Source organism: Sus scrofa, chromosome 11, assembly GCF_000003025.6.
Source record: "Sus scrofa isolate TJ Tabasco breed Duroc chromosome 11, Sscrofa11.1, whole genome shotgun sequence".
Classification (NCBI taxonomy): domain Eukaryota; kingdom Metazoa; phylum Chordata; class Mammalia; order Artiodactyla; family Suidae; genus Sus; species Sus scrofa.
Genome location: NC_010453.5, coordinates 468,768 through 483,081, shown reverse-complemented (window position 1 = coordinate 483,081; position 14,314 = coordinate 468,768). Strand labels below are relative to the sequence as shown.

At 52.5% G+C, this 14,314-nt stretch overlaps 2 protein-coding genes across 6 annotated transcripts in view; one reads left to right on the top strand and one right to left on the bottom strand.

Moving 5' to 3' along the window:
• Positions 1-6,072, top strand: part of PSPC1 (paraspeckle component 1) — a 95,081-nt gene extending 89,009 nt beyond the window's left edge. For 2 of the 4 annotated variants that reach the window (XR_002336588.1, XR_002336587.1), the window contains one exon: positions 420-523. Coding sequence is in view for 1 of the 4 variants with exons in the window: in XM_021065421.1 (XP_020921080.1) it covers positions 420-518 (99 nt within the window). In the remaining 3 variants the exon portion in view is untranslated. Of the gene's footprint in view, positions 1-419; positions 524-4,704 lie in introns of those variants that run through there. The other 2 variants (XR_002336589.1, XM_021065421.1) reach the window with 2 other exon arrangements.
• The window catches only part of MPHOSPH8 (M-phase phosphoprotein 8), a 33,103-nt gene continuing 21,749 nt past the window's right edge, over positions 2,961-14,314 (bottom strand). Inside the window, exons 8-14 of one of the 2 annotated variants that reach the window (XM_013980701.2) lie at positions 11,868-12,008; positions 10,978-11,064; positions 9,403-9,557; positions 7,658-7,812; positions 6,233-6,360; positions 4,918-5,001; positions 2,961-4,321 (exon numbers count right to left, since the gene is read on the bottom strand). In XM_013980701.2, the coding sequence (XP_013836155.1) occupies positions 4,280-4,321; positions 4,918-5,001; positions 6,233-6,360; positions 7,658-7,812; positions 9,403-9,557; positions 10,978-11,064; positions 11,868-12,008 (792 nt within the window). In that variant the 3' untranslated portion in view covers positions 2,961-4,279. Of the gene's footprint in view, positions 5,002-6,232; positions 6,361-7,657; positions 7,813-9,402; positions 9,558-10,977; positions 11,065-11,867; positions 12,009-14,314 lie in introns of both variants that reach the window. The other variant, XM_005668563.3, reaches the window with a different exon arrangement.

Sequence of the window (14,314 nt, the reverse complement as noted above, 5' to 3'; positions counted from 1 at the left end):
ACCTACAGCACAGTTCACGGCAATGCTGGATCCTTAACCCACTGAGGGAGGCCAGGGATCGAACCTGCGTCCTCATGGATGCTAGTGGTATTCGTTTCCTCTGAGCCACAACGGGACTCCAGCAGGGGACATGTTCTTCTCTTCCATGGAACCCAGGCTGCCCCACCCTGTTTGTGATTTAAAGGCCCAGGAGTTTTCGTTTCTGACCAGGTGGGGCTGTGGACTGTTTTCAGACCCCTCAGAGTTCTTCTTCTCTGTGAGCTCACAACAAAATTGTGAATTCTCAATATTTTTTTATTTAAGACCTGCTCATTGATTCTACTCCAGTAAATTATTGTTTCTAACTAAAACCTCTGTTGTTTTAGAACATACTATAGATTATCATTTTCTGATTTCTAACAAAGAATTTGTTTTTTCAGGTCATGTCATCTTGTGGGAGAAGCTATTTCAATGAGCCGGGAGAAGCAAACCAGGACATTGCTGTTATCTGCGGATACGTGGGCATCGCGAGTCCTTGATTCAGGTGGGTTTGTCTGCACTGCGCCCCTGCCCCCAGGCACTCCTGCTGGCCGGCTTTGGCAAATGTGAGGGTTGCGCAACAGCCAGCACACCTCTGTGTGAACAGCAGCCCCTCCGAGTGGGAGCCACGGGAGGGTTTTTCCCCTCTCATTTTTGTTCAGTCCCCAAGATAGGCAGCTCCTGACTCCTAAGAAGCCTGCCTTTACTCAAGTGAGAAAAACCATGTTTTTCCTAACATATTTCTCAGCCCACGAAAAGCAGATTTTGGGGGACGATACAGATGCAGGCAGTTGCTTGGAGCGTCTTCTTCCACATGAAACGGATGCCAAATAGTGGGTTTCAGTTTCGTGCCAGGTCGTCCCCCTGGGGCTCAGGATGCTATCGCCCAGTTTTGCTCTGATTTGGTCCTGGGACAGAATTGGGAGCCCTGGCCCTCATTCCCACCCCGAAGCCCGCGTGTGTGGCTCTCCGGCGCCTGGAGGGAGGGACGCCCCAGGTTGGGTTGGAGCGGTTCGCGCCCTGCAAGTCAGCAGCGGGCAGAGGCACGGGGACATCTGCACACGTCCACGTTCATCTTCGGTCCCTTGAGGCCTGGCACCTAAAGGAACCAGCGTGGCCACTGGCACGGGTTACAGCCCTGTCCCAGGAACTTAAGCACGCTGCCGGTGCAGCCAAGAAATAGTTTTGAGAAGGTTCCGACTTGGGAGTTGAGTGTATGAAGTTGAGTAACTTTATTCCTGGACTAAACCCCGCCTGCCCATCCGGTTGTGGGTCCGCAGTTAGTCAGCGACACCAGGTGCTGCTTTGCAGTTGTGCGTGTGAGGGTGAGAGCAGGGCTTCCCCTGCAGCCGGGACGGTTCGTGGATCCGCCTGGACTGGGGTGCTTCCGTGCCCTGGAGAGCCCCGCTGTGCGCGGGGTCCTCACCCGGTGTGCCCTGGAGGCGAGTAACGGAGCCGGGATGACTGGTAATCAAGTCAAGACTGAAGTACGAGGTGTGTCCGAATCGCTTCTCTCCGAGCCTTGTGCTCGTGAGACTGGTCCCGGCCCAGAGGAGGAGGCTCAGTGGCGTGTTGTCTGCGGCAAGGCCCTGACCTCCACACGGAGGCTGCTTGGGTCACTCGCCTGCCTCATCTTGGGGGAGCCTCGGTGGGTTTAAGTCCTCTTCATCCCGAAGAGGCCCGACACGCCAGAATGAAACCCCTGCCCCCTGAGGGCGCTCCCCACCCCCACTCCCGGCTGCAGAGGCGGTGGGTTCAGGTGAGACCGGCTGGTAGCTGCAGTCTGTGTCCCTTGTAGAGAACCACTGAGAGCTGACAAGCACATAGCGGGGCACAAAATTCTGGTGGAAGTCAATGCGGGTCCTTGAAATTCGCAAGCTCACTTTTGCAGGTCCCATTGTGGCTGAGCAGTAACGAACCTGACTAGTATCCTTGAGGACGCAGGACGCAGGTTCAATCCCTGCCCTTGCCCAGTGGGCTAAGGATCCTGTGTTGCTGTGGCTATGGTGGAGGCCGGCAGCTATAACCCTGAATAGACCCCTAGCCCGGGAACTTCCATATGCTGCAGGTGTGGCCATAAAAAAGACCAAAAAAAAAGAAAGAAAGAAAATGTCAGCCTTCATTCCCAAGGGCACTGTTACAGATTTTTTCCTAGTTTCTGTCCTGGGTATCGCTGTTGCCATAATCGAGAGTACGCTGTGTTTTAATGTGCTCTTATAAAGGGGTTACACCTAGGCATGACTTGAGGTGATGGAAGTCCTCTTTTTAGGGCTGCACTTGTGGCACATGGAGGTTCCTAGGCTAAGGACTAGGGGTCGACTTGGAGCTGGGATCGGAGCCGCGTCTGTGACCTACACCAGAGCTCATGGCAACGCCGGATCTTTAACCCACTGAGGGAGGCCTGTCAGATTGGTTTCCACTGAGCCGCAAGGGGAGATCGTGGAAACACTCAAAACCCATTTGTCTCGTCTGCCCCGGGCAAGTCGGACAGGCTCCCGTAGTGTCCCTGGCTCCGCGCACTGCTGCTCACACAAATCCCACAGCTTTTTTTTTTTTTTTTTTTTTTTTTTTTTTTTTTTTTTTTGGTCTTTTTAGGGCCATACCCACAGCATATGGACGTTCCCAGGCTAGGGGTCAAATCACAGCTGCAGCTTCTGGCCTACACCACAGCCACAGCAACGCCAGATCGGAGCCACATCTGTGACCCACACCAGAGCTCACGGCAACGTCACATCCTTGACCCACTGAGCAAGGCCTGGGATCGAACCTGCATCCTCATGGTTCCTCGGGTTTAACCACCGAGCCACAACAGGAACGCCACAGCTTCATCTTTCTGTAAAGCAATGAAGGTTAGTACAGCACGAGGACTCGTGCACGCTCTGAGGAAGTCTAAATAAACCATGCATTTCGTTCCTACCTTGTTTAGAAATCTGACACTGAGAAAGCAGACAGACCCACGCTGTGGTGTTTTATTTAGAAAACTGTAGGAAAAGGCAGTTTCATCATGTGAAGTAGAAGTGGGTCTCAGAAATGTCTATAAAATATGTCATCAGCCCTCATTATCCACATTTTAAACAAACCAGGGACTGAAAATATCTAGGGTAAAAAACTCCACAAAGTTTCAAAAATGGAAGCTTGAATTTGCTGCACACCAGCATTTACAACTATTTACATAACCTTTACTGTGTATTAGAGATGTTTAAATTCTGTGGAACCCGAGCAGGGGTGAGATGCAAACGGCCAGGGCCCTGATTGTCGTGGCTGTTGGTTTCTGGGAGGCTCCTGGAACCAGTACCTGCGGGTACCGCGGGCCGGCCGTCTGTGGAAAGGCCAGCCCGCAGCTCAGCAGCTTCACGCGCTTCCCCACTGCAGACAGCTTGGTTACGAGCTAAGCCTTCGACCTGGGGGAGCTCTCCCCAGGACACACGTGTGGCTGGCCTTCCCGTGTTCAGAGCAAGCACACAGATCCGGTCCAGTTCATACCTTACTTCCTTCATGTCCTGTCCTGCCCTGGCGTTTCTTCTGCTCCAAGTTAGATTCTGCTGGATACTGTTTTCAGACGGTAAAGGACAACTGCAAATTCACAGAGCTGTCACCTCCAACTTGGGAATAGATCAAACCCTCCTCCCTCAAACCCGCCCCCACCTTAGTTTAAGTCCTTCGGGGCTGCCAAGTCACACCCTAACTTGGGGCACAGGTAGCTTTAATGTGATGCGCCCACTGGGTGGGGTGGGCGGGGCACACCAGAGGCACATGGAAACTGCCAGGCTAGCGGGTCTGATCTGGGCTACAGCTGCTGGCCTAGGTCACAGCCACAGCAACACCGAATCCTTAACCCACTGAGCAGGGCCAGGGATCAAAACTGCATGCCCCACGGCTACTAGTTGGGTTCGTTTCTGCGAAGCCACAGTGGCAACTCCCACACTGGATTTTTTTTTTTTTTTAAATAAACACAAAAATTCAGTAATTCAATAGGGCTTATAAAAAACTTTGAAGTTAGAAAAGTTTTAATTTTGTTAAATAATCCTTGTATGTACCACTCCACATTGTGGAAATACATGAACATACAGTCTGGACGCAACACGGAGGTCTCAGGACACTGCTTGTGTGTGGAGCAGCTTAGACCCACTGGGTCCCACCTTGCACAGAAATTAGAAACCTGACATTTGAAAAGTGTGAGCTGTGCCAGAATCAGAATTCTAAACTGCTTCAAAGAGTGTTTAGAAATAGGTTCGAAAATAACTTTCCCAACTCTGCTTGGTCATTGCAGCTGCACGCGGTATGCACCTATGAGTAACTTCACCTGTAGAAAGAAAAACCAGAATTTCAGGCGCACATACACATGCCAAGACTTGTTTCTGCTGTTTGAAAACACTCTCAGATGCGCGGTGCGTGGAGTCTGGGGCGGGGGGGAGTGTGTCTTTTTTTAAGGCCTCAACCACAGCATATGGAGGTTCCCAGGCTAGGGGTGGAATCAGCTAAGCTGGCCTACACCACAGCAATGCGGGATCCAAGCCTCACCTGTGACCCTCTGCATCCTTACGCACCAAACAAGGTCAGGGGTCAAACCCGACTGGCATCCTCAGGGATTCTAGTCAGGTTCGTTAAGGGAACTCCCTATCATTATTTCAGTTAAGAAAAAAAAAAAAATGCAGTGCAAGTGAGATTCTTATTTCACTCTGTCAGTGGTAAAGTCCACCTGGCGATCTGCCCAGAGGGTCATCGGCTGGCACCGCGGAGATGCACGCTGCTCCTTTCACACGGGACGCGGAGGGTCTCAGCCCGGTGAGGCCCAGGGGGGCCCACCAGGAAGCCCAGGGCATTCCTGCAACTTGTCTCTGCTCACGTCACCCTAAGGCCAGCCTGACAGTGGCACCAGCTGCAGAGGAAAGGTCTCACCTTAGCGGAGGGCGCTTCTGTCAACCTTATGAAGAGTTTATTGAGGCCCGCGGCAGGGCTGAAGGAGTACACGAAGTGACTGTCCTGGGGAGGGAGCAGAGGAAAGGTGAGCGCCCAGAAAGAGCCCGACTCGGCGAAGAGGAATTCAAACGAAGTTTTTCAATTTCTTTGTAAGACGACACACTTCAAAAGATACTCAGGTAAATCTTTGGCATTAGCCATATACAACATGTGTGTAAGTCTTCATGAACATGTGACACACATGTTACATACGTATTGGGGGGCAGCCTGCATCCTCAGCGTATGGAAGTGCCTGGGCCAGGGACCAAATCTGAGCCACAGCTGCAAACCTTAACCCCCCGTGACGCAGCAGGTCCTCCCGTGGCCAGTTAATGTTACTTCTGATAAGGAAAGACTGTATACGTGGCAAAGGAAACCTGAGCAGATTCTTCAAGGCATTCTTTTATGTTGAAGATTTTTACAGAACCACCAATAAACATTAGTTTTAAGTCCATAACGAAAGAATTAGCCCACAAAAATTATCCAAGATTATACATTAAAACTAAGCATAAATACAACTGTATGTTTGTGTTTGTATGTATCTGGGTTTTCAGAGCATGGTCAGGTATGCTTTTCCAGCCCCCCTCCCCCACCCCCGCTTTTTTTTTTTTTTTTTTTTTTTTTTTTTTTTTTTTTTGCTTTTTAGGGCCGAACCTTCAACGAATTGGAAGTTCCCAGGCTAGGGGTTGAGTCGGAGCTGGTGGCTGCTGACCTACCCTGCAGCTCACAGCAACACCAGGCTCCCGGATCGTCAAGGCCGGGAGCAAGGCCAGGGCGCGAACCCACGACCTGAGGGTTACTAGTCAGATTCTTTTCTGCTGAGCCCCCACTGGGACCCCCCCATTCCATCCCTTTTTAAGGCCACACCCACACCATATGGAAGTTCCTGGGCTTGGGGTCAAATCACATCTGCAGCTGAGGCCTATGCCACAGTAACACTGGATCCTGAACCCGCATCCAACAGACAGCACCGGCTTCTTAACCCACCGAGTCACTATATGGGAACTCCCTGATCTTCCTGAATTTGTGTTGTTTTCTTTTAAGTGAACATTTGTACTTATAAAATGGCATTAAAAGGCACAGTATTTAAAAGTATAGAGTATGAGTATGTTTCTTTTGTCGTAAGAATGTTAAGACTTGGTAAATGAAATCTAAGGCACAGACAGCACTTAGAACAATTTTACATTGTACTAATGGGTTACTGCCATTTCCAGTAATTGTTGTATTGATTAACAATGAAGTACAAAAATCTTACCAGAAAAACAGGAAGTTGAAATTTGTCATTTAAAACGACAGCTTGCACACTGCATGGTCCACAGAGGCGAGCAATAACCTCTTTACCCAAAAAGTTTGCGTGGAAAATGAACAGCAGGATGCCGGAGCCTGAATCGGGAGGCACAAACACAGGTTTCAATCCCATCCCAGCACAGCACGGCCTCCCGGCAGAGCCCACCTTGCAGGGAGGCACCACCCCGTGGCAGGCAGGGTTCCGAGCTGCCCTCCGTGTGCAAACCAGAGTTTGCGTTTAGTGCTTTCCAGGCCACAGAACCCTTCCCTCTCTCTCTTGCTTCTTAGGGCCGCACCCGCGGCATATGGAGGTTCCCAGGTTAGGGGTCGAATCAGAGCCACAGCTGTCGGTCCACACCACAGCTACTCAGATCCTTAACCCAGTACACGGAGCCAGGGATCGAACCTGGGACCTCATGGTTCCTAGTGGGATTCACGCTCGCTGTGCCATGACGGGAACTCCCCCTTCTCACTTTCGATCTGAGTAATCCCACAAACATTTCTATCATTTATGGGTATGAGTCCAGGAATTTCCCGTTGTCTTCCACATACTGTTTCGCCTTTCTCTCAATTCCCCCCCCCTCTAAATTTTACAGCCACACCCGCGTTACATACACGTTCCTGGGGAGCAAATCTGCACCGATGTCGGATTCATCACTGCTGCACCAGTGTGTGAAACGCCTGAATTTTCTCATTAATCCAAAACAGAAAAGCACACCCAGTACCTCCAGACCTCATGCACGTGCAGAAAAAACTGCACGTACCCAGGACAGTCCAGCTGTTGTGAGGCACCTGGCCAGGGATGCTGGAGCCGGACCAGGGCACACCGCCACCTGGACAGTGGAAACCATTGGCCGCGGTTCTGCAGCGCCGAGTGTTTTCACTGATAAACACACAGGGTGCACGCTTGGGTTTTTTAAAACAAACAAAGCCAGAGCCCAGGTTCCCCCGCTTCAGGTAGAGACAGTGCATACGCAGCCTCCAGGCGGGGCCCTCGCCTGTCCAGCAGCTGTCAGACTGGGAAGCAGAACGGGCGCTCATGCCCCTCGGTAGTGACCTTGACTGTGGGACAGATTGAACGTTTGCCTTTAAAAGGGCTGGATTATGAGTGATGATAAAATTCTGGAAAAATACCAATTCTGGGCTCGATATTTAGAAAGCTAAATTTCAATAAAACAGTTAATAATCATTAAGGCCCAACTTACAAGTTTTTCAAACAAGTGCTAACACTTCTGTGTGGGTCCTATGAAGCCACATGGGATGGCAAGTATTTTTTTCCTACCAGAATAGCTTTTTATAGAATGATTATACATGATGGAATTTATTGAGGTTTTTTCCCAAAAAGAGTTCTGCCTTGAAATCAATCCGTGTTGATGAGGTCGCACAGGCTTACCTTCCGGTATGTTCTGTGGGGGTCTGTAATGGAAGTCTGTTGAAAAATCCGGCCCCTCACAGAGGCGGTGACATGCTATTGGGAAAACCGGCTCTAGGAGAGCCAGACGAGCTTCAAAATAGTCCTTGATGGTTTCTTCCGCCACTCTCGAAAGTCTGGTGAGAAAGCGCAGGAAGAGCGTTCATGCGGGCAAACCGCGAGTCCCGCGCTTCTCAGGCCGCGGGACTCAGACCTTCCCGGATCAGCCTGGAGGAGGAGGCCGCGCCTCTCCCGCTGCCTGCTGGCCCCTCAGCCCCGTCCTCTGTGTGACGCATGTCTGCGGCATCCTGTGTCATGAACTCAGGTGCCAAGAGGACACGTCTTGCTGTCTCCCCCCCCCAAGCTGTCTCCAGCCCCCAGCCTCGAATGCACGAATCGAGGAGAATCAGAAATAATTCTGTTAACACCCAAGTTCAAGAATCACCACACAGAGGCCAGAAAGGCTTGCTACTGTCTTCGTTTAGGAGGCACTCACGTGATCACGCCCAACTCAGGGACGGTCCCGCTGGGACCTCAGTTTGCCAGGATGCTCTGCTTTCAGGGCTGTCAAGGCCCAAGAACCTGTTACCTAACAGGGATTTAAAGCTCAACATCGCAGGAACCCCACTGTCACCCTGCCTGCTGGTTCCCCGTTCCCATGTGAGCAGGTCACAGTCAGTCACACTCCTGGCGGGGCGAGGCCACCAGTGAAGGCGGCAACACCCTTTTGGGGCTTTGCTGGTTTTGTCTCGTCTGAAATTTACCTCGTTTTCTGCTTAGAGCACAGACCCTATATGTGCAGTGGGAACGCGCATCTCCCAGGCTGGAGCTGTGGCCTCTGGCGGCAGCAGGGGAGACCGTCCAGCCGGACTCGGCTGGACCTTACATGGATCAGCCCCTGTGTGTGAAGCTCCCGTTAGGAGCTTATTCCAGAATAAGGAATAAAAAGCTGATACATGATTTGTATGGACTTCCAACAGAATAAAATGGTGTGGAATTCATTTGAAAAAGCACGAACTTGAATGGATAAACCTCAGTAACATCCGGACAATGGGATAATCACTCAGCACTAAAGAGAAAGGTTATCGGCCATGAAAAGATAAAGCTAAAACTTGAAAAACAGACCGTGAAAATCTCCGGCTTTCCCAGGGCTCGGGAGGAGGGACAGGTGAGTAGGCAGAGCACAGAGGACAAGGAAACTGCCGCAAACCACCGGGTGTCAACACGATGGTGGACCGCCAGGGACCCAGGGACCACACCTGTCACGAGCGCGCCCCTCGGGGGAGGCAGCCTACCCGCTGCCCCCTTTCGCTCTGAACCTGAAACTGCTCTGAACAACGGTATCTGCTAAAAAGGATGAAGTGAAGTGGCTTTTAAGATGCTGGGGAGCCAAGAGCATGATGAGGCGACTACTCCCAGGCGGCCAGGGTTGGGCTGGGGACTTGCCAGGGTCTCGGTAACTTGCAGCAAAGACATTCTTTGCCACTTTAATCCCTCATCACCTGAGACCAGAGGCCCGTCAGGATTTGTACCTGACAACGGGCCTGTTTGTTCTTGGCTGCACCCCCCACACGTGGACGTTCCTGGGCTGGGGATCCAACCTGGGCTCTCAACCTGCTGTGCCCCCAGGGAGCTCCCGACGGACGGCCGTCTGAGCAGCGTGCCCTGGCCACTCCCATGTGCGCCAGTAGGTGGGGGGCCCCGTGACCTGAGCAGGGCGCACTCACGTCTCCAGGTGACTCCTGAGCAGGTCGTAGACCAGCACGTTGTTGCTCTGCTTCGCGAAGTGCAGCGCGCTGTTCTGGTGCTTTGACAGGACGTTGCAGTCCGCCCCGCGCTCTATCACAAGCCGCACGATGTCTGAGTTCCCCCGCTTGCAGGCCTGGGCCGGGACGCAGAGCAGCAGCACTTACTCGCTGCTCTGCGCGTCCCTCTCCGTGAGGGCAGCTGGCCCAGGCTCAGGCCGTCTGTGGGCAGCCTCGTGCGGGCAGCCTGGTGCGGCCAGCTTCCACCACGTGCGAGCTCCTCTCGGAAGACGTGGCTCCGCGCTGGCCCCGCCGCCTCCCTTCCCGGGGTGCTGGCTGGAGCCCAGGAAGCCTGCAGCCTGCCCCTCCAGACCCGGCCACCGCCTGCCCCCTTCCCGTGCAGCCTCCTTCCCCTCGAGGGGTGACGACCCTGAGTCCAAGCTGAGGGTCCACACAGGGCACAACCTTTGAGCAGTTGCAGCTCCAGCGGGTGGCAGGTCAACAGCCTCACCTTCTGTCAGCAAGTCCCACGATCTCTCCCTCCTTCCAAAGCTGGCCGCCCTGTCCTCTCCTCCCTGCACTGGCACTGCCTTGGCACAGGTGACTATTTCACCTGATCCTGAGACCCTCCCTCCGAGTCTGCAGACCCGGCCACTCCCCCCAAGCAAGGGGAGCTTCAAAACAAGCGCAGAACCCAACTGGATGCTAATTACGTCTCTCTCCAGCCGGAACCTGCTGGCTCCCAGGTACTGTCAGGAGCAGAAAGGTTTGGTGCTGCGCCCCCATGCTCCAGGCTATTTAAGCGTCTGCTGTTTGTTTAGCAAGTGCCTGGCGATTTCTCAGTCAGGCAAAGCTTTGAATTCAGCTCCGGGCTGCCCCCTGTGCTCTAAACATACTGCTGCAGAAACACATCCGGGACAACTGAATACAACAGGCCTTTCATTTCCGTGAACCAACAATGATGCCAACACGAGCAGTGAGCAGAGCTTAGGCTCCAGGGTGGCAGGAGGCGGAGGGAGCAGGTGACCCCCGGCCTTCAGAACAGCAGACTCAGGCCAAGCCCACCTGACCGGGGTGGGGGCGCTGACCAGGCCCCCTTCCCGGCTCTGGAGAGGACACACACACACAGGCTGTGACCAGGAAGAAGGGTGCTCCCCCCACGTGCGTCAGGACTCGCTCTGCGGGAAAGGGCCTTGGGCCGCAGGAAGGTGCCGGAGGCCCGGGGCCTGGAGATGCAGGTGCGAAGCTGGTCCAGAGGGAGGGCGTGGAGGGGGGCAGGGGCCGGACCCGCCGAGGCTGAGGCTCAGGAAGGCACGTCCCCACCTCCACACCCAGGTCTGCAGTGCGAGGCTCCGCTTGAACCCCCCGCAAAGAGCCCTGGCTGCCGGGCTTGCTCCCACATCACTGACCACCGAGTCTGCCTCCCTCCCGGCAGGTCTGCCCTTCCTGCGACCCGCTGTCGGCCACACCCGGACGTGTCCCCGTCATACACCAGCCCCACGGGGCAGCTGGAGGCCCCCTGGGAACAGTCTGAATGGGAGCCCGGGAGGCAGTTACCTTCATGAGAGCTGTCTCGCCGTTGCTCTGCTGGACGTTTACAAACGCTCCCGCTTCCAAGAGAATCGCCACTGTGGTTAAAAAGTTCTGTTAAGGGAAAAAAAAAAGAGGCAGATTTAATTCCAATTCTTTGGAAGTAAGATATTTTTAGGTGTTTTAAAATTTCTTGCCCTCAGGAAAAATACTCAGATTCCCTCCCGAGCGAGCTGGTGAACGAATACTCCGTTTCCCAGGGTGCAGAGAGCTGGACGGCTGGGCGTCGCCCTGCCCTTGCGCTGTGCAGCCCCACCAGTTTGCCAGCACCTTCCACCCGAAGTTAACCACTGGTTTCCACAGTCAAACCTCTCTGCACGTCAGTCCTTTACTAAGACAATGTCCGTGGCAATACTTTAATTAAATCTTAACCCAGAGTTACACTTAATCGGAAAAGATTTTTTAAAAGATCAAAGAATTAAATCAGAAGTTCTTTTTGCTTTTTGTTTTTCAGAGCCACACCCGTGGCATGAGGGTCCCTGGCTAGGGGTCGAATCGGAGCTGTAGCCTCTGGCCTACACCACAGCCGCAGCAACGCCAGATCCAAGCCTCATCTGTGACCCACACCCCAGCTCACGGCAGCGCTGGATCCTTAACCCGCTGAGCAAGGCCGGGGTCAAACCAGCGTCCTCGTGGATACCAGTCGGGTTCGCAACCAGTGAGCCACAAACAGGAACTCCGACAAATTTTCAGTATAAATCACGTTCAACTACATAAACTGTATTTGAAAATTCGGTTACAACGTACAACCGTCCATGAAAACACGCATTTATGACAAGTCACAGAGGAACGGAAACAAGACCTTCGAGCGTCACGTGACCCCACGGCCACCAACCTCACTGCGGGGACAGACTGACCTTCTCGGCGGCGTGGATGAGCGCCGTGGTCCCGTTCTTCTGCCGGCCGTTCACCTTGGCTCCCTTTCGGAGCAGCAGCCGCAGCAGGTCGTCCTGCCCCCCGGCCGCGGCGAGCATCACCAGCGTCATCCCGCTCGCGTCCTTCGAGGTTTCGTGCATGAAAGACACGCCAGTGTTTAACCAGGAAAGGGAGAGAACGACACCCTTCGGTCCCAACGTCCCCACGCGAAATCACTAGACCCACTGCTTGGCGCATCTACAGACTCGGGTTTTTTTCTACAATACCTGACAGTGAGAAACGAGTGAGCGGGAGAGTTTTTCCCCTACGTTACTGTAAAATTTTACCACTTCCATGTTAGGTTCCAAACCAGCCCTTGGCACGACACAAAATGAGCAGTGAAGCTTCGTGCCACATAAGCGGCAGAGTGCTTTTTTATGTGCCTCGTACTTCAGGTCCCCGAGTGTCCGGTGTCTTCTGTAAGCCAGTGACCCTCACACAATCCCCATGTTCACGGGTGGGCCCGGGGGTTTAAGGCCAGGGAGGCCCACAAGGAGCCCGCAAAGCCCACCCTGCTGGTTACAGCGGGAAATGGCTGCGTGTCCACAGCCGGGGCGCCGGGGAAAAGGAGCCCAGGGCGGGCGACACGTGGCTGGTCTCTAAGAGGCTGAGCACCATCGAGAAAGCAAGGTACTCCGGACACAAAACCACGGAAAGCTGACAGAAGAGACAGGAGATCATTACGAGAATGTTCCCAATCACTGGTTCACATGACCGCCACATAAAAGCAAACGATGTATTAAATAACCGCTGAGAAAACCGAATTCCAACAGTATGAATGACTTCCACTCCAATCTGGAAGTGGGCCAAAATGTGCCCCAGAAATTCGAGGCGACCCTAACGTACGAACTCCTCGCGCCGGCAGCCCTTAGAGACAGACAGAGACTTCGCTAAACTGAAATAAGACCCGACAACCCCTGCCCCCTGTAACATATCTTACTACCTACCACAAAACACGTTAAAATGGAAAAAACCCTTTTTCTTAATTTAGCAAGTTTCCTGTAGCTACTAATACTTTATACCTAATTCTTTCTCTTTTTTTGGCTTTTTAGGGCAGCTCCCACAGCATATGGAGGTTCCCAGGCCAGGGGTCCAATCCGAGCTGTAGCCACCAGCCTACCCAGAACCACAGCAACGCGGGATCCGAGCCACGTCTGCGACCCACACCACAGCTCACGGCGACGCGGGATCCTTAACCCACTGAGTGAGGCCAGGGATCGAACCCTCATCCTCATGGATCCTAGTCGGATTCGTTAACCGCTGAACCATGACAGGAACTCCATATAACTAATTCTTGATGTAGAAAAAAAAAAGCATCTGATAAAATCCAGTTATCTCTGCCCTGATAACAACTTAAGCAGCCAAGGAAAGACAGGAAGGTGTTAACGATCAGGCGGACCCGCAAGAAACCAGCAGCAACCAGAACAACGCCTCACGCTCAGACCCTAAAGGGAAAATCCACCCACAGGCGCCTGTCCTCACTGTTACTCCAAATGCCACCCATCTCACAAGATCAGAAAGAGAAATACTGAAAAAAGAAACAAAAGGTATTTATTAGCAGATGATCAGGTTCTCTACCCAGAAAATCTAAAGCAAGAGATTTAATTCTCACAGTAAGAGAATTTCCGAGTGACTGGAGATGAGTCACAGAAACAAAAGCCGTCCACGCACGCGACAGCCAGTTAGAAAAGCGTGGGGAGAAAAGGCCCTGATGGTGACAGTAAACCAGGGTGTGCATGAAGACGCCCAAATCAACGTACAGGAATCCCGTGAGGACAAAACACACAGAACTTCGCTTGAGGTCACAAATGAAGAGCTGAATCCACGCGGCTGCCATTTCCCAGACGGGAGACTTTTATGTCAAAGTGTTGATTCTGAGCCAAGGTAGTCGGCGTATTGCATGCAATTTTAATGAAAATACCACTCATATTTTTGAACTGTAACCCCAAAGGATTAAACCAAAAAATTCACAACTAAAGCAAGGAAACTAAAGAAAAAATATAGAAATCTTTTCTAAGCGAGACACTCAACAGCCATAAGGGAAAAAAAAAATCAACAGACGTGACTAAAAATAAAAATCCCTCCAGGCAATAAGACTCAAAGTCAAACCTAAAAACAGACAGAAAGAGTGAGTATAAAAAAATGATAAATCAGTCTGAAAAAACCCAGAAACCACGAGCAAGGCCATAAAAGGTGACGTGAAAACGCGAGGTCACGTTACCCTCCACGTGTGGGGGTTACGCCAGAGACAAGGCCAGGTCGCCACCGCCGCCGGACCTACCGCCACTCGGGGGGAGGGGGGGGGAGAACCTCCAGGGACTGTAAGTCCTACAGTGTTCAGGTTTTACGGAGAGGCACACATGACTTTTATGGTTAAGAAGATAAAAGG